The sequence below is a fragment of the Trichomycterus rosablanca genome, chromosome 25 (genome assembly GCF_030014385.1).
Source record: "Trichomycterus rosablanca isolate fTriRos1 chromosome 25, fTriRos1.hap1, whole genome shotgun sequence".
Classification (NCBI taxonomy): domain Eukaryota; kingdom Metazoa; phylum Chordata; class Actinopteri; order Siluriformes; family Trichomycteridae; genus Trichomycterus; species Trichomycterus rosablanca.
This window is the reverse complement of record NC_086012.1, coordinates 5002744-5027294: the sequence shown is the minus strand read 5'-3', so window position 1 is coordinate 5027294 and position 24551 is coordinate 5002744. Positions and strand designations below refer to the sequence as shown.

The window sequence follows — 24551 nt, the reverse complement described above, 5'->3', positions numbered from 1 at the left end:
CATTTTATCAGCTCCACTTACCATATAGGAGCACATTGTAGTTCTACAATTACTGACTGTAGTCCATCTGTTTCTCTACATACCTTTTTAGCCTGCTTTCACCCTGTCCTTCAATGGTCAGGACCCCCACAGGACCACCACAGAGCAGGTATTATTTAGGTGGTGGATCATTCTCAGCACTGCAGTGACACTGACATGGTGGTGGTGTGTTAGTGTGTGTTGTGCTGGTATGAGTGGATCAGACACAGCAGCACTGCTGGAGTTTTTAAATACCGTGTCCACTCACTGTCCACTCTTTTAGACACTCCTACCTAGTTGGTCCACCGTGTAGATGTAAAGTCAGAGACGATCGCTCATCTATTGCTGTTGTTTGAGTTGGTCATCTTGTTGACCTTCATCAGTGGTCACAGGACGCTGCCCACGGGGCGCTGTTGGCTGGATATTTTTGGTTGGTGGACTATTCTCAGTCCAGTAGTGACAGTGAGGTGTTTAAAAACTACCAGCACAACACACACTAACACACCAACACCATGGCAGTGTCACTGCAGTGCTGAGAATGATCCACCACCTAAATAATACCTGCTCTGTGGTGGTCCTGTGGGGGTCCTGACCATTGAAGAACAGGGTGAAAGCAGGCTAAAAAGGTATGTAGAGAAACAGATGGACTACAGTCAGTAATTGTAGAACTTAAAAGTGCTTCTATAAAGTAAGTGGAGCTGATAACGTGGACAGTGTGTGTAGAAACAAGGAGGTGGTTTTAATGTTATGGCTGATCAGTGTACAGTATATTGGATAGATATCTCCCTAACAAAAATTTTAACATATACAGAATATACCCAAAAGTATTCGGACACCTGACCATGATGTTGTTGGACATCTCATTTAAAAACAAATGGTATTAAAATAGACTCACCCTCTATGTGATCTGTTCAGCTATAACAAAAGCCTCACAAATCTTTCACATATGTCTGTGGGAATTTGTGCTCATTCAGTCAAAAGGGCATTTGTATGGCTGGGCAATAATAAAGTCTCAGTTGATGTTCCAGTTCATTCCAGAGCCGTTCGGCGGGGCTGAGCTCAGTATTTCATACAGTACATATTTCAAACTGGATTTGCATCCCTGTGGAGGAGCTTTACCTCGGTATTCTTAACAGAACTGCCTTAAATCAAGCACACAGCTAAGGTTCAGGCATTGAATGCTTATTTAAAGTCCCAAGCATCTCTACTCGGAGCAGGTCGGGACCAAATCCAAAACCTCTGTTTTTGAATTTTGGATCACTGTTCTGCTTCATAGCTCTTTTTTTCCTAAACTTAAGATCAGGATTAAGACTAAGGACCTTAGTCTACAATTTTCTCCCAGACTGCTATGGATGCATAACTGCTTATTGATATACAACCCCAAATCAGAAAAAGTTGGGACAGCATGGCTAATGCAAACAATAAAAATGATATTATGCACTGTCCAGGGAGAAATATGCAAATCCCTTCCAATCTTTCTTTGAGGTAACAACATTGTTGTTAAAAATTTCAATAATTTTCTCACACATTTGTTAACAAACTGGAGATCCTCTGATCATCTTTGCTCATCAGAGACCAAACCATGATTACAATCACCTGTTTGGAATCACATCATTATTTAGTTTTTCACCTCATTACTAGCCCTAAATTGCCCCCGTCACAACATTTTTTAGAATGTGTTGCAGGCCTGAAATGCAGGAATGGATGTTTATTCATAAATGAAATGAAGTTGACCAGACAAAACATGAAACATCTTGGGTTCAAACTGTCTGCAATCAAATAAAAGTATATACTGTCACAACTGTAAGTCGCTTTGGATAAAAGCATCCACTAAATGCCGAAAATGTAAATGTTAGTAGTTGCTGTGTTCCATTTAAACTGAAAAAAGGTGAAGATCCTAAAAATGAATGATAAAAAAGCTGTGGAGAATTGGATCAGTAGGTTGAGTAGAAGGTCCCAGTTATCAGTAATATCATGAGATTAATATTACTCAGCATGGTTCAACTCAACCCTGTTGTTGTTTTGTGTGTGTCAGTTGTGAATCCTGGTTTCCATGAGTTCGAGCCTTTGATGATTGGTACTAGGAGGTGGCATGATCTGATAAGCTTGGTAGATAACGCTTGGCCAATAGATAAAATGAGTAGCTTGGTTATACCAGTAATTCCACAATTAAGGATATAGAGAAATGTGGTGGTCATGACGACCCACAGGAAAACATGTGTTTTTATTTTTATTTTAATGTTATAGATAATGGTTTCAGGTTCATGTATGTATAATTTAACTACAAATCATGAATTGATACACTGACATTTCTGGATACTTAAGTGTAGAGATTGAAGTGCCTGCAGCGTTCTACATGAGCCTCCAAAATACTCTATATGTCCTTTAAGCTACTTTTATATGTTATAAATGTTTTATGAAGTCTGTAATGTGTTACTGATGGATGGATACACCCGAGAGACAGAGAATACCCAATAATCTGCATAAGAGAGTGTATTTGTATGTGAAAGACAGTATCTGTGTGTGTGTTTGTGTGGATGTGTGTGTGTACCCAGGGTGCTCTATGTCTCTGTAAGGGGGGAGTCAGTGATGAGAGGTCGTGACCCGGTCGACCCTGGGGGAGTGGAGATCATCAATCAGCGAGAGGCAGTACCGAGCAGCAGGAACAGTACACACCCCCTGTCCCCCGAACCACCCCCTAGCGCACGCACACACACACACACACACACACACACACTCTGACCAACCCCCTCCCACCCACAGCCGAACAGATGGCCATGGGGCAACTGGCTGTTCTTTACCTTACACCCATCCAGTCACAAATGGATTTGCAGGTTTAGATTCTGGTAACATTGATTTTCTGTTTGGGATGAAGTTCTGGTTGTATTTCACGCACCCCTATTTGTAGCCACTTTGCATGAATCCATTAGTGAAATACCACACACTGAACTCCACGGTATAGAGATATCAGAGCGAATCCCCCGGTGTATAGTAACATTATGCAGAGTTGACCTATAGATAGAAGATAACAAAGTTTTTTTTTTAGCATAGATATGACCCCAGATAGGTTTGCCATATAAAGACATAAATTTCAAATGAATTAAATCAATTTTAAGTGTCCTAAGATTTACTGGAGTTGCACATGAATACAGGCATTGGTGAAATTTAGAAAGATTGAATACAGAAAATTTAGGTAAATAAATAAATTTTAATACATCTTATGTTTTCATTCTATATTATGATTCTATATAAACTATACTGCCAAAAATATCTGGACACCCTTCCTACTTCAAGTGTTTAAAGTTCGGTGGGTAGCGCTGTCACCTTACAGCAAGAGGGTCCTGGGTTCAATTCCCAGGTGGAACGGTCTGGGTCCTTTCTGTGTGGAGTTTGCACGTTCTCCCCGTGTCTATGTGGGTTTCCTCCAGGTGCTCCGGTTTCCTCCCACAGTCCAAAGACATGCAGTCTTAACTGGAGATACAAAATCACCCATGGTATGAGTGTGTGTGTGCCCTGTGCTGGACTGGCGACCTGTCTAGGGTGTTTACTCTCTTTCGCCCAGTTAATCAAACCCACCGCAACCCTGAATAGGATAAAGCGGTGGTAAAGCAGTCATGAATGAATGAATAAAAAACAAATGTTTCAGCCACACTGATTGCTTATACACCGATCAGGCATAACATTAAAACCACCTCCTTGTTTTTACACTCACTGTTCATTTTATCGGCTCCACTTACCATATAGAAGTACTTTGTAGTTCTACAATTACTGACTGTAGTCCATCTGTTTCTCTGCATGCTTTGTTTGCCCCCTTTCATGCTGTTCTTTAATGGTCAGGACCCCCACTGGACCACTATAGAGTAGATATTATTTGGGTGGGGCGTCATTCTAAGCACTGCAGTGACACTGACATGGTGGTGATGTGTTAGTGTGTGTTGTGCTGGTATGAGTGGATCAGACACTGCAGCACTGTGTTTTTAAACACCTCACTGTCACTGATGGACTGAGAATAGTCCACCAACCAAAAATATCCAGCCAACAGCGCCTCGTGGGCAGCGTCCTTTGACCACTGATGAAGGTCTAGAAGATGACCAACTCAAACAGCAGCAATAGATGGACCAACTAGGTAGGAGTGTCTAATAGAGTGGACAGTGAGTGGACACGGTATTTAAAAACTCCAGCAGCATTGCTGTGTCTGATCCACTCATACCAGCACAACACACACTAACACACCACCACCATGTCAGTGTCACTGCAGTGCTGAGAATGATCCACCACCTAAATAATACCTGCTCTGTGGTGGTCCTGTGGGAGTCCTGACCATTGAAGAACAGAGTAGAAGGAGGTTAAAAAGTATGCAGAGAAACAGATGGACTACAGTCAGTAATTGTAGAACTACAAAGTGCTTCTATTTGATAAGTGGAGCTGATAAAATAGACAATGAGTGTGGAAACAAGGATGTGGTTTTAATGTTATGGCTGATCGGTGTATGTGTATAATATCAATCATTTAAAATAAATAAAATGCCTCCAGCTTTGTGACAACAGTCTGATAAGTCTGATAAGTCTGATAAGGTCTCTTTCCTGTTCTATCGTGACTGTGATAAGCATGACATAAGTATGACATAGAGGAACTCCAGTGGCCTGCACAGAGCCCTGACCTCAACCCTTACAAACACATTTGAAATGGATTGGAACGTTGATTACTAGCCAGAGCTTCTCCTTCAGCTTCGGTGTCTGCGCTCACAAATGCTTTTTAGACCAAATGGGCACAAATTCCCACAGAAAAATGCGGTATATATATACTGTATATATATATATGTATATGTATGTACAGTGTATCACAAAAGTGAGTACACCCCTCACATTTCTGCAAATATTTCATTATATCTTTTCATGGGACAACACTATAGACATGAAACTTGGATATAATTTAGAGTAGTCAGTGTACAGCTTGTATAGCAGTGTAGATTTACTGTCTTCTGAAAATAACTCAACACACAGCCATTAATGTCTAAATGGCTGGCAACATAAGTGAGTACACCCCACAGTGAACATGTCCAAATTGTGCCCAAATGTGTCGTTGTCCCTCCCTGGTGTCATGTGTCAAAATCCCAGGTGTAAATGGGGAGCAGGGCTGTTAAATTTGGTGTTTTGGGTACAATTCTCTCATACTGGCCACTGGATATTCAACATGGCACCTCATGGCTAAGAACTCTCTGAGGATGTGAGAAATAGAATTGTTGCTCTCCACAAAGATGGCCTGGGCTTTAAGAAGATTGCTAACACCCTGAAACTGAGCTACAGCATGGTGGCCAAGGTCATACAGCAGTTTTCCAGGACAGGTTCCACTCGGAACAGGCTTCGCCAGGGTCGACCAAAGAAGTTGAGTCCACGTGTTTGGCGTCATATCCAGAGGTTGGCTTTAAAAAATAGACACATGAGTGCTGCCAGCATTGCTGCAGAGGTTGAAGACGTGGGAGGTCAGCCTGTCAGTGCTCAGACCATACGCCGCACACTGCATCAACTTGGTCTGCATGGTCGTCATCCCAGAAGGAAGCTGACGCACAAGAAAGCCAGCAAACAGTTTGCTGAAGACAAGCAGTCCAAGAACATGGATTACTGGAATGCCCTGTGGTCTGACGAGACCAAGATAAACTTGTTTGGCTCAGATGGTGTCCAGCATGTGTGGCGGCGCCCTGGTGAGAAGTACCAAGACAACTGTATCTTGCCTACAGTCAAGCATGGTGGTGGTAGCATCATGGTCTTGGGCTGCATGAGTGTTGCTGGCCCTGGGGAGCTGCGGTTCATTGAGGGAAACATGAATTCCAACATGTACTGTGACATTCTGAAACAGAGCATGATCCCCTCCCTTCGAAAACTGGGCCTCATGGCAGTTTTCCAACAGGATAACGACCCCAAACACAACCTCCAAGATGACAACTGCCTTGTTGAGGAAGCTGAAGGTAAAGGTGATGGACTAAACCCAATTGAGCACCTGTGGCGCATCCTCAAGTGGAAGGTGGAGGAGTTCAAGGTGTCTAACATCCACCAGCTCCGTGATGTCATCATGGAGGAGTGGAAGAGGATTCCAGTAGCAACCTGTGCAGCTCTGGTGAATTCCATGCCCAGGAGGGTTAAGGCAGTGATAATAATGGTGGTCACACAAAATATTGACACTTTGGGCACAATTTGGACATGTTCATTGTGGGGTGTACTCACTTATGTTGCCAGCCATTTAGACATTAATGGCTGTGTGTTGAGTTATTTTCAGAAGACAGTAAATCTACACTGCTATACAAGTTGTACACTGACTACTCTAAATTATATCCAAGTTTCATGTCTATAGTGTCGTCCCATGAAAAGATATAATAAAATATTTGCAGAAATGTGAGGGGTGTACTCACTTTTGTGATACACTGTATGTACATATAATGCAGGTATTGTAGTAATATGCTTTATGTACTTGATACATCAATATATATATGTACTATTTAGCCATACAATGGCCAATAAACAGTAATAGGAAACACACAACAGGTTTTGTACACACACACACTTGCACGCACACACACACACACAAATTCAAGAGCAGTTTATAAGATCAATTCACAGAAGGCAGAAAATCAGGGTATTGCCAGATCAAAGCGGCACAGGGCCTTTTGGTTGTGCGATAATATCTGACCATGCCGACTGCTCTCGTGCTGCCCTCCTCAGCCACGTGGCGACACGCCTTTCAATTTCCTGAATGAAAAAAAACATGAAAAATGTGCGTGTTGGCAGCTTTTGCGTGGGCATGCAGAAAGATGGAGTGAGAAAGTGAGGAACACTGAGAGAGAGAAAGATGGAGCGGGGTTATGTCAGGGTGGCTTTTCACCCGGAGTATTACTGTAATCAATCTTTGTTCTTGCACATGCCACTACTGTTTCCCCACAGAATCCATTTCAGTTTTGTGCCTCCATCCTTCTTTCCCTCTCTTTTTTTTTTCTTTTTTGTCCTCTGGCGTCGTCTCCCTCCCTCCCTCTCTTACCTTCCTCGCCTGGCGCAGTGAGGGTCTGTCTCTGGCATATGTGGGGTTCATATCGGCGCAGTGAGCAGCGCTGCGAATGAGGACGGCCCTGTCCTGATCCACGCTGGTTCTATTGTAGACAATGCTCAACTCCTTCCAAGGGTCAATGTCACCTAACGTAGGCAGAACAGTATCAAAGTCACCGAAATTATGAGCGTCCGAGACTGTCCGTACTTTAATAATTAAAATTCAGACACTACATAGAACAGATTACTTGGGACACATAGCAAAGAATGTAATTCAGGTAACATTGTTTCTACAAGTAGTGCATTACTCATTCCACAGGATCGAATGACCTTTTCACTAGATGCCGTCAGAATTAGTTACAGCTTTAGTAAAATGAACGATGATGTCAGATTCATTGTGAGCTCATATTGAGGCCACATCCTCAAACCCATGTTGCATTGCTCCTATATGTACTTCTACATATTTGTTTACTGTGCCAACATTATTTAATGTATTTACATTTCAAATTTGTATTTACAAAAGTCAAAAGTATGTGGACACCCAACCATGAGAGTTGGCCTCTCATTTGTGTCTATAACAGCCTCCACTCTTCTGATTTACCCCAAAGGAGTTCAGTGCGATCGAGGACAGGGCTCTTTGCAGGCCACTGGAGTTTATCCACACCAAAAGAAAACGGTCGACCCCAAAATAGCATAGAGAAGATATTGTTTACTTCATATAGTTGATTTAATACACCTGTTAGCAAGACACCTGAACCCCGTAAAATAAGAGAATTTTTCCCAATCCCAAGTGGTCCATTTGGTCAGGTGGGTGTGTGACTCGCCTCTGGTCATTCTCAGAGATTTTTCATGCACCCCTAAGGTGTTCTGGTTTCCATTCACCTTTCAAAACATGCAGAAGGTGATTTGGCTACTCTAAACTGCCCCTAACTTTGGGTAGGTCAATGAGTAATGGAATGAGTGATTGGGTGTTGCCCTGTGATGGACTAGTTCCCTGTCCATGGTGTATTCATGCCATGCAAATATATAAATATTAATATTATACAGTATAAATGTAAATTAGTATTAAGATTTACTCAAAGCACTGTATACAGGGAGTCACCATAATTATAGGGGACGGTTGTACACAGGTTGTATATGGAAGCCAAAAGTTAGTCCATACTCACCATTGATGTAAAGCACATGCTGCGATTGGGGTTTGCCCCCGCCATAGTACTGGTTGGTGAAGTCAATGTTTCGACGCACTGTATGTTGAGGAATCCCAAACAGCAAGAGGCAGAGCTGTGTTTGAAACTGCAACGTCAGCATGCGGGAGAATGGGCAGCTAGCGTCCTCACACGTCTGATCTACTCGATACACGTTCGTTCCCATGGACACATGCGTACATGCGGGAAGTAAAACAAACAGTATTAGTCTCCAGTAAAATGTAAATTGGCCCTATACTTTATAACAATTAGTAAATATTGTGTGTTTGACACATTTATAAAATAGTGTGTGTGTGCGTGTGTGTGTGTGTGTGTGTGATGTATATACGTATGTATGTGTAGAGAAGTGGTCAAATACATGTGCATATCCAAATATCACAAGCATATGCTTATGAAACATCCTGTTCCAAAACCAAGGGCATTGAGTTGGCCCTGACTTGCCTCCACTCTTCCAAAAAGCCTTTACACAAAAGTCTGGAACATGACTGTGTGGATTCACTTTTATTTAGCCTGAAGAGCATTTATGAAATTGGGCACTGATGTTGCGCAATAAAGGCTGGCCAGCAGTCAGCATTCAAACTCATTCTAAAGCTGATAAATGTGCTCAAGGCTCGGAAGCTCATTTTTCACACCAACCTTGTTAAAACGTTCCTCAGTATACAACACTTTAATTAAAGGGCTTTGTATCAGGACCTTCCTTAAGAAAAAGCCAATCAGAACAGTCCAATCAGAACAAAAGCAGCTCTGGACCATTTTTCTTCCTTTACCATACTTTACACTCCAGAATCCAATGGTGAATTGTGGTGTGGCTGCTCAGCCATTGAAACCTAATCCATGATGCCACCCTGTTTGGTGGCTAAACCGTTGTTGTATTTAGATATATCGGCTTATCTTACAGTTAATCACTGTTGCTTTAGCAGGGCAGGAATGTGTCGAACTGACTGGTTTCAATGGTGGTATCACATTACGGTGTCAAATGGAAGTCACTAAGCTCTTCAGAATGATCCATTTTTGTGTCTAAGTGAGATGCTTTGCTGTTTGATTGATTTAATTAGATTTTTTATGCACCTACAAAAACTAATTGAAATAACTGTCTGCATGTTTTGCTTTGCAGTGTCAATGTTCGTCTCAGGGGACAATAAAAAACAGACATATGAGTATATTATTTTATTACAAGAAGTTCAATTAAAGGCCGCTCAGGTGGCGCAGCGGTAAAAACACACGCTGGAACCAGAGCTGGGATCTTAAATACATCGTATCAAATCTCAGCTCTGCCTGCCGGCTAGGCTGAGCGGCCACATGAACAACGATTAGCCTTGGTTGTTCAGATATGGGCGGGACTAAGCCGGATGGGGTCTCTCTCCCATGACTGGTGCAATTATGACCTCTACTGGCTGATTGATGGCGCCTGCACAGAGATGAGAAGAGAGTGCTCTCAGGGTGTGTCTCTCCGTACACAACGCTGAGCTGCACTGCACTCGTCAAAGTGTAGGTGATAAGATGCATACGGCATGCCCACGTGTCGGAGGGGGTGTGGGTTAGCTTCGTTCTCCTCAATCAGAGCAGGGATCGGCATTGGTGGAGAGGAAGCCTGATGCAATCGGGCAATTGGACGCGCTAAAAAAAGTTCGATTAAAAATATCATTTTAACTTCTAATTTCTATAATAAATGGCCAATTCATGACTGATTTTTAGCAGGCACATGTTAGAATTGGAAATGTCTTTTTTTCTATTTCTGAGGTTGGTACAGTTGGGCAATTAAGTTAATTATGCTCCAGATTATTAATCAATAACATGAAGAACTAAATTAAATGCCTAAACTTAAGTGAAAACTAAAAATCGGACACAATTAATGCTTTCGTTTTTCTAGGTTTTTAGTTTTCTAGGTTAGACTAGAAAACAATAGCTGGCAGGAGGAAAGTGAGTGTCAATGGCAGTAATATCACATTAGGTTTTCAGGTTATCCTACTTCTTTTTATATGATTTATGGCAGTTTTTTTTTTTATTGTCATTAATCTTAGGACACATTGTGACATCTTGCATGGCCTGCCAGTCCAGGGCCAGTCAGTAAGTGGATGTTTACTTAATAAACATGCTAACATGCTAATGGTGCTCTTAAATCTGTCTCTACATTAGCATTAGCATAATTAGCTTTTTTACTACATACAATTTGCAAGGGTTCTTTTGCTACCATTTTCAAAATGAGAACTTTTAAATAATAAATAAGTAAATATAAATTCGTTTTGGGTAGTATTTCTTTTTTTATCATTTAAATTAGTGTAATATTGTAGCGTTTAAAATGTAATTGTTTAGACGCTCGAGACACTGTAAGATACTGTAGAGACGAATGATGCGTTATGGCGACCCCTAACGGAAACAGGCAAAATAAGTAAAATAAGTATGTTAACTGTAATAACCTTGACTGACTTTTGTGAGAATATATTAAATATGTTAATATTTAAGGGTTTGTGGTTTATAGAAATGTAAAGGTGCCCATACAGAAGCCAAACTCGGTGCAGGTTTGGTAGAACCATTGTCTGTACCCAGAGCTGGTCCCGGTGGTTTTGTTTAGGTTGTGGATGGCATGCTCATGAGAGATATCCAGACATGACTCCTGTGTTAAAGCACGGTACATCTACATAAAAGAACATAAAACAGTATGAAAATACAATACACAGCACTATTAATATTTAATTTAAAATAACTGACTAGAAGAAGGACCTGAATATAAAATGTGTATAAATGTGTGCACTAAAACAACAAGCGATTTTTTTTAGTGAGTAGCGCCACCTACTGCTCAGGTAACACTGATGATTCAGCCTAAAACTGACAGCCAAACCTAACAAACAAGCTATTTCTCGACTAAACTAGCTCTTGTGAATACAACAAGTGATGCTGTATCATTATAACCATATTTTATATGAAATAAACAGTAAATCTTAACTTAATATTCCAACCTTAGCAAGTTTGACCAGTCGGTCATACGCCTCCCCTTCCTCTTCTTGTTCTTGGCTCTGGTTTGTCATAACGTCACAAATCTGAGCAATGGTCAGCATCACACCTTCCTCGTTGTACTGCACACTTCCCATAAAGATGTCAGCCAGACTCTGCACAAGCTCTAGTCGGTCCTCTGGGATCTTCGGTAATTCACAGCAAGCAAAATCCCTCACCACTTGAGTCTCGTTCCCCCCCAGCAAAGCCGTCTCCAGCACCGCAAAGGCCTTCCGAACACTGCTCTCGCACTGACCAAAACAGGGTTACATACAATTATAAGTGACATGCATGATACATGATTTTTCCAAAATATTTGTCTTACTTTTAAAAAATGCTGGCTCAAATATTTACATACAACTTCTTTCTTTTTAGTAATTATAGCTGCTGATATCTTTGCCCATATGAATAGGGATAGTTCACAGCACCCATGAGACCGAGCCACTGAAAAAGTGGCTCATAATACAACAAATGATTGAACCAAATGAACCAAACAGTCTCATTACCATGTTATGCCAAGGTAAAATACATGTGGATAGTCAGATGTAAAATAAAAAATGCCATAAATTGGAAGCTGCTGAAACATAGTAAAATAAACTGTGAATCAGCATGGGACCAGAAGCTACCATGCAAGAAAGAAGCCTCCGGTTGAGTGCTGGACACAATTGACCATGTCAGATAAAGGAAAGGCCTGATTTGAAGGAACCGTATTGTTGCTGCAGCGCTGACATTAGTGGAGGAATACAGAGAGTACAGCGTGTTTTCCAGTTTGTTTTAAAAGCTTTCTGTATGAATCCTTGACTAAGGAGGCAAGCGTGCCAAAGGGGGTGACAAGTGTAATGGATAATTTGCCAAAATAATAAACTGGGGAGAGAATTATCCCCCTTACTTTCCAGTCATACATTTAATATAGAACCCAGTGTACAAAAAGCTAATGTCCTCAGAAAATACACAATATTAATGTGAATTGAGCTAAATTTGTAAATTTGCATGACATGCAGAAGGTAGGAACAGCTAGAAATAATTGACTGGTTGACATAACCTGGTTTCAGAACAACTAACTTGTGTGGATTCACAAAAGCATGTTTTTGAGGTTAGGTGGGCTATACAAGCCTGGTCATTTAAAGAAAAATACTAAAACCACTGTTGTGGCATTAGTTTAATCATAAAGTGTTGTTTTGTCTGGTTGGTAACCTAAACAGAATTCTGGACTGAAGTGGAATTGAAAATATCCATTCACATCAGTCAACAAAATTAGCAATATGCTAGCGTCACACCAGCAAATGTCTGTTGTGGCGGAGTACAAGATCATTAAGTAAGCACATACACTAAAAGTAAGGTAAACTAATTGACCATTCCATTCAACACATGAGTGGATTTCAGATTCAAAGACTCAGGTTCTTACCTTTTTAGAGCCTCCTACACTCTCATCTGAAAGGCTACATCCAACCACCTACAAACACAGTACAAAAAGAACCAGACCAGCTTTGGCTTGTCAAGATTTTATTAGAAAATTAGATCTTTGTGTTCGTGTTATGACAGTGATTCTGTTTCTAGTGATTATTTGCTTTATTAACGCACCCAATCAGCGAGTAAAGTGATTCAAATTACATTAATGATCAATGGCTTAAATTATTTTAAACATAAGAAGCTGTAATGTCTATAAATGGGTATTTTTGGCAAACAATGCAAATCCCATTCAAATAAATAGAGACTAATGTTGATGACTCTACACTCCAGTATTTTTGTACTATAATACCTTTGTGGAAGGAACTTAATGGTTATAAATGATATAATATGCATAATAATTTGCGATGTTCTAACATATTCAATATTTGTTACTAATAATACGCAGTTAAATACATGATTACCTTGTTATAAGCAGAGAAATCCAGCGTTGCCTGAATGGGAGCAGAGGACGCCAATGCTCCATAAACAAGGTGAGGAAACTACAACACAAACACATTAGTCTTGGGATTTTAATAATGCTGGGTTTTGTTTATGATCTTGACCACAGTTCTATTTTCTTGTACAGTTGTTCATACAGTTAGTCTTGGGACCTAAAGTTCCAGGTGACATTCCTAATTCGTGTACATCTACGATCTGCAGTGGAGCATCATTGTATTTCTATTTGTAACACTTCTAGCGTTCTCTTGTGGCTTTAGGGGTCTAAATGTGCCTTGTTTTTATATTACAGAAAGTCACCAGCTGTAGCCAATCATAACCATTAAAAGAAATGTGAAGACCGTGCTACAAAGTTAAAAGACATGAATATACACAACAGGTACAATTGGCTGTGCCTGAGGGAGAGGAGGTCGACGGGCTTCATGACTGCTGGTGCGGCACTCTGTAAGACTCTCACTACCAGATAAAAAGATGTTGCCAGTGACCGCACATGAGAGTCTCAGCACTTCTCGGCCAGTGCCCCATTGGTACACACAGCAGGAAAATTCCAGTAGATGAATTGCCAATTAATAGATTAGTGGAAATGTGGGAGAAATACGTATTAATTAATTGATCACACCTTTCCTCTGAACCAGGCAGAAAGAGCACCGGCGTATGAGCCCCCAAAACTGATCCAGATGTTCTTGTCAGTGAGGCCATACTTTTGACCGATATAGCCATGGAAAGCAGCCAGATCAGCTAGGCTGTAAGAAAGTAAAACAATTACAATTCCAAAAGTATTGACTGCACTATAAGCATTATAAGGTCTTGTTGCATGGGTGGGCACTTGCACTTACGCCTGCTGGCTGGAGAGGTGCTGCAGGTTAATGACCTCCAGGCCACCCGGAACGGTGCTCGAACCATAGAAACGGTGTTCAAGAGCCACCAGAAGGGCTCTGTGTTTTTCTGCCATGGCCACATGGTGACCTGAGGAACAACAGATGGAAATTTAATAACACCAAAGCGGCGATTCACTTAAGAGCAAAAACATATGCGGGACACATGTAAGCAAAAACACATGCAAATTTTTTTACCAGTAGGACCCTGAATCAAAACATCCACCTTAATTCCAGTTTGACAAATATGCAGTAAAAGAGGGCAATCATAAAAGGGGGCAATTACTTTTTCACACCAGTGTTTATACATATATGTAATATGAAGTAAAAATATGACGTACCAGCCAAGACGCTGAATTTAGATAGTGGTCCTTCGCCGCCAATGTAGAGGAAAACTGGACCATCGGGTTGCTGCCAAAAAGCTTCATTCACAATGAATCTCTATGCAAAAAGACAAGAGCGTTCCAATAAAACACTGTGGTACATCCCTCCTATTTCCAATTTCTGAATTCAACATTTGTCTGCCACACCCATGGCTAACAGTAGTCCATCTGTTTCTCTGCATGCTTTGTTAACCCCCTTTCATGCTGTTCTTCAATGGTCAGGACTCTCCCAGGACCACTACAGAGTAGGTATCATTTAGGTGGTGGATTCAAACAGCAGCAATAGATGAGCGATCGTCTCTGACTTTACATCTACAAGGTGGACCAACTAGGTAGGAGTGTCTAATAGAGTGGACAGTGAGTGGACACGGTATTTAAAAACTCCAGCAGCGCTGCTGTGTCTGATCCACTCATACCAGCACAACACACACTAACACACCACCACCATGTCATTGTCACGGCAGTGCTGAGAATGATCCACCACCTAAATAATACCTGCTCTGTAGTGGTCCTGTGGGGGTCCTGACCATTGAAGAACAGGGTGAAAGCAGGTTAAGAAAAAGTATGTAAAGAAACAGATGGACTACAGTCAGTAATTGTAGAACTACAAAGTGTAAATAAATAAATAAGTAAATAAATTTCTATTTCTAAACCTGTTTGAAGGTGTTCAAGTCTTTTCTGTTAAAATGATCGAGACTTTGGTGAATTTGACCCTCCAGGAGTTGTGCCGCGTTCGTTAACATCACAAGCTGCTTAGTTCTCTGCTCATGGACCGCGAGTGTACGCTCCTTCAGCTTCCACAGCACACGTCCTACAGAAATAAACAGCACCAATAATGAACAAATGTAGTACATAACATGTAGCTTTGCACTCGGTGTAGGTGTAACGTGAGAGGCTAATCCCAACAGCACTACTACACCTGATACAGTCTGACCAGAGCAAGTATTGATGCTAAGGTGGCTGTTTTGGCTTTCATTCAGCAGCAAAGCAAACGTCAAACCATGGTGCTCCCTCCACCATGCTTAACAGCTGAAATGAAATCTTGGTGTTATTGTGTACAATGTGGTCTTTAAGATTTTCTCTCTTTGATGGTGAGTGTTAACGTTAGTAATGTCAAAAAGTATTTGCCCCTCAGCCTATTCCATTTCTGCTCATTTGTCACATTTAAATTTGGGCCTTGCTCAAGGACCCTGGCAGCAGTGGGACTTGAACCAGCGACCGTTTGATTACTAGTCTAGTACCTTAACCACTAGGCTACAACTGCACATAAAGCTGGGTTTAGGGCGCAGGGCCTGCCATTGTATAGCACCCCTGGAACAGACAGGGCCTCGTTCAAGCGCCCAACAGTGGCTGCATTGCGGAGCCTGGATTTGAACCGGCAATCTTCTGATTGATAGTCCAAAGCTCTACCCACTAGGCTACCAAAGCTAACCTAAATTAATTACCACTAAACATAATAACTGGTTGTGCCACCATTTGCAGTAACAACTGCAATCAAATATTTTAGCATGTTGCAGCAGAAAGAGACCCTTCCCTCCCTCAGACACAGCTCTTCGGCTCTGCAGTGGTGCACTAGCGTGTTAGACCGTTGCGCTTCCCAAGTGCTTGGCTCCATTTCTTTTTTTAGTTTTAGTTTAATCAGACACCCATCATGTCATTAAAAGACATTAAACTTTATTCACAGTCTGGACAAACCTCTCTGAACTGTGATTTAGGGGGCAGTTGTAGCTTAGTGGGTAGGGTCATGGACTGGTAGTCAGAAGGTTGACGGTTCAAGCTCTACCACTGCCCTGTTGCCACTGTTGGGCTCTTGAGCAAGACCCTTAACCCTCAGTTGCTTAGATTGTATATGTCACTTCTGTAAGTCGCTTTGCTAAATGCTAAAAGTGTAAATTGTAAAATGTAAATTCACTGTATCAGGAATTGGAAATGACCAGATTGGGAACTGAAGGGGGAAACCCAGGGAGAAGAAGCATAGCCAAATTAATACTAATGTTGAGAGGTAACTGGTTTAAGAGTCAGTAAGAAGATTCAGTCTTACCTGATGAAGTGAAGTCAATGAGAAACACCAAAGCAAAGCAGTGAATCATACACAAAGCCATTCTGAGTTTGAAGACTTGTTTCTTTGGTCCAGTTTATTTAATTCAACTTAGACTGTGGAACTCTATGCCAGTCAGGACTGGACTGTCAGTATTTATAACCGAGCTTTGAGTCATTTCCTTAAAAAGAACTCGATCAGTAACCTAAAACCAACCAAGACGCTCAAATAAAGATGAGACCTGTGCTATGGTGTATTAAATGACATACAATACATTCACAAACAGTGAAAAGAATTCACTTGGTCAGCCATAAATGGCTTCTGAAAGACATGATGCGACCGGGTTACATGAAAATAAAAAGCCAAGTAAGGTTTCAAGATCATTTATTGCAGGACAACAGAACAACTGGTTAGAATGAATGGAAAACAATTTACATCAGTATGTCAACACAAAAACAAGCAAAACCTCTTTAATTATAGTTAACAAGCAGTTGTGTAGTCAAATTGTGACCAGGTGTGATTAGTTATCCACTCAGCTGAACCATGCTAACATGGATGTTAAATTACCTGCTTGCTTAAAACAGACACAATAGCATTTAAAGCTCGGATTCAATGTCTGGCTTCTATTAAAACACACATGCCAAACATGAGCATTCTAGTTTTTTTTTTCGGGATCTTGTCATCGCCAATTCCTAATTGTGAATCCGCTGCCACTGCTCCGAGATGTGTCCAATCTGAAGCCACTTCTTATCACCTGCCAGTGTTGGACAATGACACATATCCGAATCACTATTCAACTCTACACTAGTGTCTGGACCAGTCCCAGAGGTCACATATCGCAGCAACAGAATTTAAAATCATTAGAGTTTCAACTAACGTCCAATGCACTATCGTCAAATGCACAATCAACTAATTTTTTTTAATTTTATATATCAACATAAGCTTATAATATGTCATTGTAAGGCAAAATATTTAAACCCTTCAGACACTTCTGAGTTCTGACAGTGCTTTTATGTTTAGATCTTTGACTCTGCCTAGTAAGAAGAAATCTACAGATGAGCTACAACAGAGCCGAGTCAATCTTCTCCTCCTCAGAGTTTGGAGAAGGGCACTTCTTTGGGGCTCTTTTTCTCCAGGGCTGCCTGTGCTGACTTCACTAGGTCTTGTGTCTGCAGCATGCTCATGTTCCAAGTAACCTGGAGATGTGGAGATTAAAAGATGAAGATTAGAAAAAGGTCTGGACCAATAATGTATTACATTCATATTATAGAAATGATAATGGTTTACATTCACCGAGCACTTTATTAGGTACATACTTTCACTGATCATTGTATAAGCTACACCTACAATACAGATCAAATTTTGGGTATACGATTACTAACTGTTACCAATCTGTTGCTCTGTACACTTTGTCAGCCCCCCTCTACACCATTTATCAGTCAAGAGCAACCCCCCGACCAGATATTGTACAATAGTGGATCATTCTCAGCACTACAATAAGACTAACATTGCAATAACCTAGTGTTTGTTGTACTGGCATTAGTGTAGTGGGTGCAGCAGTGTTGTTGGGATCTGAACTGACTTATGACTTAATTGAGGGTCAAGGGCCTTGCTCAGGGAGTGAGCAAGTGGTGGGGCTTAAACGGCATTCTTCAGCTTACTAGTCCAGTTCCTTAACCACTGAGCTACCGCTGCTCTGGTACATGACACATGTACATCTCTACAAGCTTTGCCATTGATTTAGGCAGTTTATTCCATTATTCATGGCAGACCTATACAGTGCCTATGCATTGTAGACTTTTTTTATCCGAATCAATTTACAATGGAACCTGCAGACAATGCAAGCAACTGAGGGTTTATGGCCTTGCCCAATGGCCCAACAGTAGTAACTTGGCTGTGGTGTGACTCGAACCAATAACCTTCTAATTACTAGTCCAGTACCTTAACCAATAGGCTACCACTGCCCAGACACGCACCATTCTCAAACATTTGCAGTACATGTTTTAAGCAGAACCTCACCATGTAGTCCAGGCCCTCGGCCACACTGTGGTCTCTGGAGTACAAGAGATTGATTTTGGTCCCCTGCACGGCAACAGGACTCCGGGCTGCGATTTCACCAGCTATTTCCATGGCTCCTGCCATCATCGACTCTTTATCAGGGAAGACACGACTGCAGAGACACCCAAAAATGACATGCATTTGGATTACTTTTATTAGACCGTTATGGTATACATGTATATCTTTGGCCATAAAATGTATGTAAAAAAAACAAAAAAAAACAACAACCCTGTCCCATCCTAAATACTACATGACAGGTTATGTACCTGACCAGTCCGGAGCTCTTGGCTTCATCAGAGTGCATCTTCCTCGCAGTCAGAGCCAATTCATTCACTAAGCTTGAAACCAAAAAAAAAAAAAAGAAATGTGACGGCTGTGTTCGATCGATCATGTACTGTAATGACCGTGTCCTGTATGACGAGCGTACCTCCGATTGCCGATCACTTTGGGAAGGCGCTGCAGCGTTCCAACATCTGCTGCCAGGCCAATGTCTACCTCCTAAACAACATACAGAGTTTCAACAACTGCTTAAGGTTTTGGGAATTGAAGTTCCTAATCTGGGGCGCTAACAGTTTCTGTGAGAGTTTGAGCCTGGGAGCCACCGTTGCGGCTGGGCGTCAAACACTAAATCATCAAAAACACGCATGAGAATTTTCATTAACATGAAGCCTCGTGCCATCGCTGGATGTTCTAGGTTTACAATCAACCGTTAAGGTCGGCTGTGCTGTGAATTGTAGCTTCTAGGTGGCGCAGCAGTAAAACACACTCTTAACACCAGAGCTGGGATCTCGAATACATCGTATCGAATCTCAGCTCTGCCTGCCGGCTGGGCTGAGCGGCCACATGAACAACGATTGGCCTGTTGTTCATATAGGGACGGGATTACGCGAAATAGGGTCTCTCTCTGATGATGGCTGATTGATGGCGCCTGCACAGAGACGGGAAAAGAGTGCATCAGGGTGTGTCTCATCGTACACAAGGCTGAGTTGCACTGCACTCGTCAAAGTGTAGGTGATAAGATGCATACGGCATGCTGCCCACGTGTCGGAGGGGGCGTGGGTTAGCTTCGTTCTCCTCAATCAGAGCGGGGATCGGCATTGGTGGAGAGGAAGCATGACGCAATCGGTCAACTGGACGCGCTAAAAGAACTGAACTGACTGAGTGAGCTTGTACAAAACAAAGACCATGACTTCACTGACCACCTTGGAGATGAATTGGCACACTGACTGCCAGCCAGGCCTCGTTATTCAACATCGAAAACCATCACCATCGCATATGCTCTTATGCGGAACAGGCACAGACCCCTGAACACAATGAAAATCTTGGAAAAAGGGAAGATCAGAACGGGAATGGTTTACATACCTTCACTTGAAACCAGGCATCCTGGGTGCAGAGACGAATATCACAAGCTGTGATCAGATCCACTCCTGCCAAGAGCGTGAAGACACAGAAACCATTGTTTTTTTTTTCAGAATTAACTTTTAGAAGTTAACTTTATTATTGAAGACGTTTATTAATCGTTCACAGTTTACAGTTCTGGTATGTAAATTATAGTATTGATTTTTTGGGGGGATTTCTTGCATTGGCACAGCCTGAACTCCGTCATTAGTTAGTTTTGGGTCATCATCCTGTTGCATCATCACATTATACATGTGCAGTGCCTTGCATTTACTGTTTGTTCTACCTGTTCTATAAATACAAGCCAGAAGCAGTGTGAAACATTTGGGTGAGAATTTGCGTTACCGTCAATTAACACCATTTACATTTACTGTATTTCATAGACAGATTACAGATGAGGTCTATTACTGTTAGTTAGCTTTTGTTTTTACCTCCTTCAAGTCTCAAATGTGGACTATTTGTGTAATCTTTGCAGGTTGCAAAATGTCCTTTAGTTGTATTTCTTTTGTGGATTTACCTATAAAAGCTGTGCAGCCTATTCTTAAGCTTTATGCATCCCTACAATTATTGTTTATTTTATTAACTGCTTAATTCTGGTCAGGGTCACAGTGTGTATATCGTATGACAGTAAAATGCATTACTGGCATTCATACCTGCCATACCTGTCTGTTGGTTCTAATTATACAGAATACTGAATTAATTGAAACCTACCCCCGCCCAAACATGCTCCCTGCACTGCCACCACCACCGGCTTAGGACACTGCAAAGAAACAAAAAACATAGCATTTTTTAGCTTAAGCTTATATTACTTTAAGCTAGTACTAAAAGATCAAATTTATAGTGTATTAACAATAAAAAAAACCTTTTCAATGACTGTGAAAGTTTCCTGATATCTGGCAATAATACGCCGTAAGTTCCATGACATCCTGGCCGTATCATCTCCTTGGGGCTGCAGCACATCGCCAGCAAGGTCCATAAGATCAATACCTATGAACAATTAAACAGAATCCAGAGAGACAATGTCCAGACATGTTTACATTTATATCGGTCATTTTTATTCAGCAAGTGCTCACCATACAAGAAAATCAAGGGGTACTTTCTATCAGCTTGACTAGTAGGGTGGTCAGTGGTAGCCAGTGGTAGTGTTTTTTTTTTTGTTGGGTTTATCCAGTGGTACTCAAGTATTGCTTAAATGACTGCTTTACCTGCAGTAAAAGTCTTTCCAGCACCTGAGAAGACCACCACACGACACTCCGGGTCCTCAGCAATCTGGTTAAAACAGTCAATCATTTCACTAAAAAGAGAAAAGCAAAATTAGGGCCTTTTTACGCTGGACGCAGTTCCTGCCGCAACCCTTCTATTTTTATCCAGGCTTGGAACCGACACTGAGAGCGCACTGACATGTGCACCTCCTATTGGAGACGCCTGAACGGCCGATAGCACCGCTGAGATTTGATCAATGGATCTGAGCGCCCATATTTGCATCAACATAACAGTATGAAAATATAAGCAACTCATGTATTCAGTCTGATATACAGTTGTGCATAAACATAATGATATAAAAGAATACCTCCAAAAAGCCTTGTTCATGGCGTTGCGTTTCTCTGGGCGGTGCAGCTCTACATGGGTGATATGAGTGGCTGGGTGAGTGATGGATAGGGTGGTGAAGGGTGGGGTGGGGCCTCCTACAGCTGACATGGCTCTAACGGCATTTAACGAAGGATGCCACAGTCCTCTGCCTGATCAAAGCCGGTCAATAAATCAATATATAGAATATTTACACAAACACAAGACTACACAAGACAAGGCTATTATGAGACAATAAGGAAACATACTAGTAAATATTCCTTTATATAAAAGTCTATAAACTAATAAGTATCAGGGAGCCCTCTAAGTAACATAACCAACACTGCAAACTTGTGTTGCCAGGACGTGTCTCATGTTGGATAACATCTCAAACATTTGTGGCATTTAATGTCACTGAATTAGATCTAAAAATAAGTCATGTTTTAACACTATAAAAACAGGCACATATCTGAGAAGGCTTCTCACAAGACTTTGAAGTACGTCTGTGGGAATTTGTGCTGATTAAATCAACAGAGCATTTATATTCAACTATTGTGAGATAATATTATAGTCAATATTGTGAGGTAATATTATAGTGACTCTTGTGAGGTAATATTATAGTGACTGTTGTGAGGTAATATTATATCTCACATTAGGTGTGAGGTAATATTATAGTGACTCTTGTGAGGTAATATTATAGTGACTATTGTGAGGTAATATTATAGTGACTTGTGTGGTAATATATGTTACATTAGGTGTGAGGTAACATTATAGTGACTGTTGTGAGGTAATATGTCTTACATTAGGTGTGAGGTAATATTATAGTGACTCTTGTGAGGTAATATTATAGTGACTTGTGTGGTAATATATGTTACATTAGGTGTGAGGTAACATTATAGTGACTGTTGTGAGGTAATATGTCTTACATTAGGTGTGAGGTAATATTATAGTGACTCTTGTGAGGTAATATTATAGTGACTCTTGTGAGGTAATATTATAGTGACTTGTGTGGTAATATATGTTACATTAGGTGTGAGGTAACATTATAGTGACTGTTGTGAGGTAATATGTCTTACATTAGGTGTGAGGTAATATTATAGTGACTCTTGTGAGGTAATATTATAGTGACTCTTGTGAGGTAATATTATAGTGACTTGTGTGGTAATATATGTTACATTAGGTGTGAGGTAACATTATAGTGACTGTTGTGTGGTAATATATCTTACATTAGGTGTGAGGTAATATTATAGTGACTCTTGTGAGGTAATATTATAGCGACTATTGTGAGGTAATATTATATCTCACATTAGGTGTGAGGTAATATTATAGTGACTCTTGTGAGGTAATATTATAGTGACTATTGTGAGGTAATATTAGATCTCACATTAGGTGTGAGGTAATATTATAGTGACTCTTGTGAGGTAATATTATAGTGACTATTGTGAGGTAATATTATATCTCACATTAGGTGTGAGGTAACATTATAGTGACTCTTGTGAGGTAATATTATATCTCACATTAGGTGTGAGGTAATATTATAGTGACTTGTGAGGTAATATTATAGTGACTGTTATGAGGTAATATATCTTACATTAGGTGTGAGGTAACATTATAGTGACTGTTGTGAGGTAATATATCTTACATTAGGTGTGAGGTAATATTATAGTGACTGTTGTGAGGTAATATATCTTACATTAGGTGTGAGGTAAAATTAGTGACTAATTATTTGATTATAGTGACTAATTATAAAACATAAAAATATATACATATTTTGTATAGATACGTAATATGACGGTACTTAATAGTAATGATAATAAAAAATAATAATCTAATACTTATTTGCAGTTATTGTTTAATTCGTGTTTATTTCTATGTAAATATGTAATGCGCTTGTTCCCTAGTTAGTGTTCTTCATAGAAAACAGGAGGGTGATTTGAGATGAACCCTACACCAGACCCACATACTAACTAGCCTGTGACTTTTCACCTAGTTTCACCTGGTTATTACTACTACTCGCAAGTAATACACAAACACATTAAAAAAAAGTGTGCAAATTAATGCAGATATAGTACTGCATATGCAGATATAGCTAATATTAAACAGTTGTTTATACATTTATTTAGTACTACGTTTGACCAGATCATAGACAAAAACAGTAATAAAGCTGATGTTTTACTTTGGTTTATTGACAGGTTGCAGATAAAATGAGACTTTATCTTTATTGTAAAAAAAACAGTATTTACAATAAACAATTTAAACGACATTTAAGATTAATTGTATTAAAGCTAATTTACTTACTTCTCATAAAAGCAGACCTCAGAACGGAGTTCATGGCTGTCTGTTAATGTTTCATTACGCTGTTATTGAGGTGCAAGTCTTAATAATTTCCTGATCCCTACATAAGTGCACTTCGTAGGGCAAACTCGATAGTACAACTAGTAAAGACCTAATTCTGTATTAAGTCAATATTTTTCGCATATCTCACTTAAACAGAACAATTAATGTGTAGTTCCAAAAGATGATGTGTTAAAAGGTGTTGTGTAGAAATTGTGTTTATTAACAACAGTCATGACATGATTTTTAGGTAGGTTAAGTAGGTTGGTGTGCTATTTGGGACGCAGCCGTAACGTTTACAGATGCCATTATCATTGTACGGTGTCTGATAAGGGACATACAGTGTAGTACACAGACACGGAATCGCCTTTTCTTTCTTTATTCAACTTAATGGCAATGGGTGGGTTGGCTAGTCTTGCTAATTTTACCTCTGCCAGTGTTTGAATGATATGTTTCAGAGACCCACTGTGACATATTGTATTTTTTATAATATTTATTTAAACATTTTAACTGTATTTCACTAGGTTTTATTGGAATAACATGCAAGATGGTCAGACATGTATTAAATGTTGGGCTATTTGTACAACCCCAATTCAGAAAAAGTTGGCACAGTATGGAAAATGCAAATAGATAAATAAATAAAGATGGTCAACAGATGTGTGAGAAAATGATTGAAATGTTTAAAAACAATGAACCTCAAAGAAAAATGGGAAGGGATTTGCATATTTCTCCCTCTACAGAGCATA

The 24551-nt window shown here is 40.4% G+C and overlaps 2 protein-coding genes across 2 annotated transcripts; both read right to left on the bottom strand.

Annotated features, from left to right (window-relative positions):
* Positions 1-6597: 6597 nt before the first annotated feature.
* Positions 6598-16513, bottom strand: prss16 (serine protease 16). Its single transcript, XM_062987230.1, has 12 exons — positions 16453-16513; positions 15065-15222; positions 14370-14469; positions 13990-14119; positions 13773-13896; positions 13120-13197; positions 12654-12701; positions 11215-11499; positions 10757-10892; positions 8219-8398; positions 7048-7199; positions 6598-6761 (listed from the first exon to the last, which is right to left on the bottom strand). The coding sequence occupies exons 1-12, from the start codon at positions 16511-16513 to the stop codon at positions 6660-6662; spliced, it is 1554 nt and encodes a 517-aa protein (XP_062843300.1). The 3' UTR covers positions 6598-6659.
* A 303-nt stretch (positions 16514-16816) lies between these two features.
* On the bottom strand, positions 16817-23854 carry ech1 (enoyl CoA hydratase 1, peroxisomal). The gene is made up of 10 exons (XM_062987456.1): positions 23770-23854; positions 21476-21644; positions 21111-21199; positions 20768-20892; positions 20617-20665; positions 19870-19934; positions 18935-19005; positions 18774-18845; positions 18469-18619; positions 16817-17645 (listed from the first exon to the last, which is right to left on the bottom strand). Exons 1-10 carry the CDS (start codon positions 23801-23803, stop codon positions 17541-17543), a joined length of 930 nt encoding a protein of 309 aa, XP_062843526.1. The 5' UTR covers positions 23804-23854; the 3' UTR covers positions 16817-17540.
* Positions 23855-24551: the final 697 nt, after the last annotated feature.

Bases quoted from the DNA above. Each gene is read 5' to 3' on its own strand.
- prss16 (XM_062987230.1), bottom strand. From the start codon at position 16,513: ATGGCTTTGTGTATGATTCACTGCTTTGCTTTGGTGTTTCTCATTGAC. The intron at 14,470-15,064 runs GTTTAGAAATAG...CTTTTTGCATAG, and splicing joins ACTTGAACACCTTCAAACAG to AGATTCATTGTGAATGAAGC. The intron at 13,198-13,772 runs GTGTGATCAATT...TTTGTGTTGTAG, and splicing joins CTGCCTGGTTCAGAGGAAAG to TTTCCTCACCTTGTTTATGG.
- ech1 (XM_062987456.1), bottom strand. From the start codon at position 23,803: ATGAACTCCGTTCTGAGGTCTGCTTTTATGAGAA. The intron at 21,645-23,769 runs GTAAGTAAATTA...GGCTTTGATCAG, and splicing joins GAGGTCTGCTTTTATGAGAA to GCAGAGGACTGTGGCATCCT. The intron at 20,893-21,110 runs GTAAAGCAGTCA...AATTGTTCATAG, and splicing joins TGGAAAGACTTTTACTGCAG to GTATTGATCTTATGGACCTT.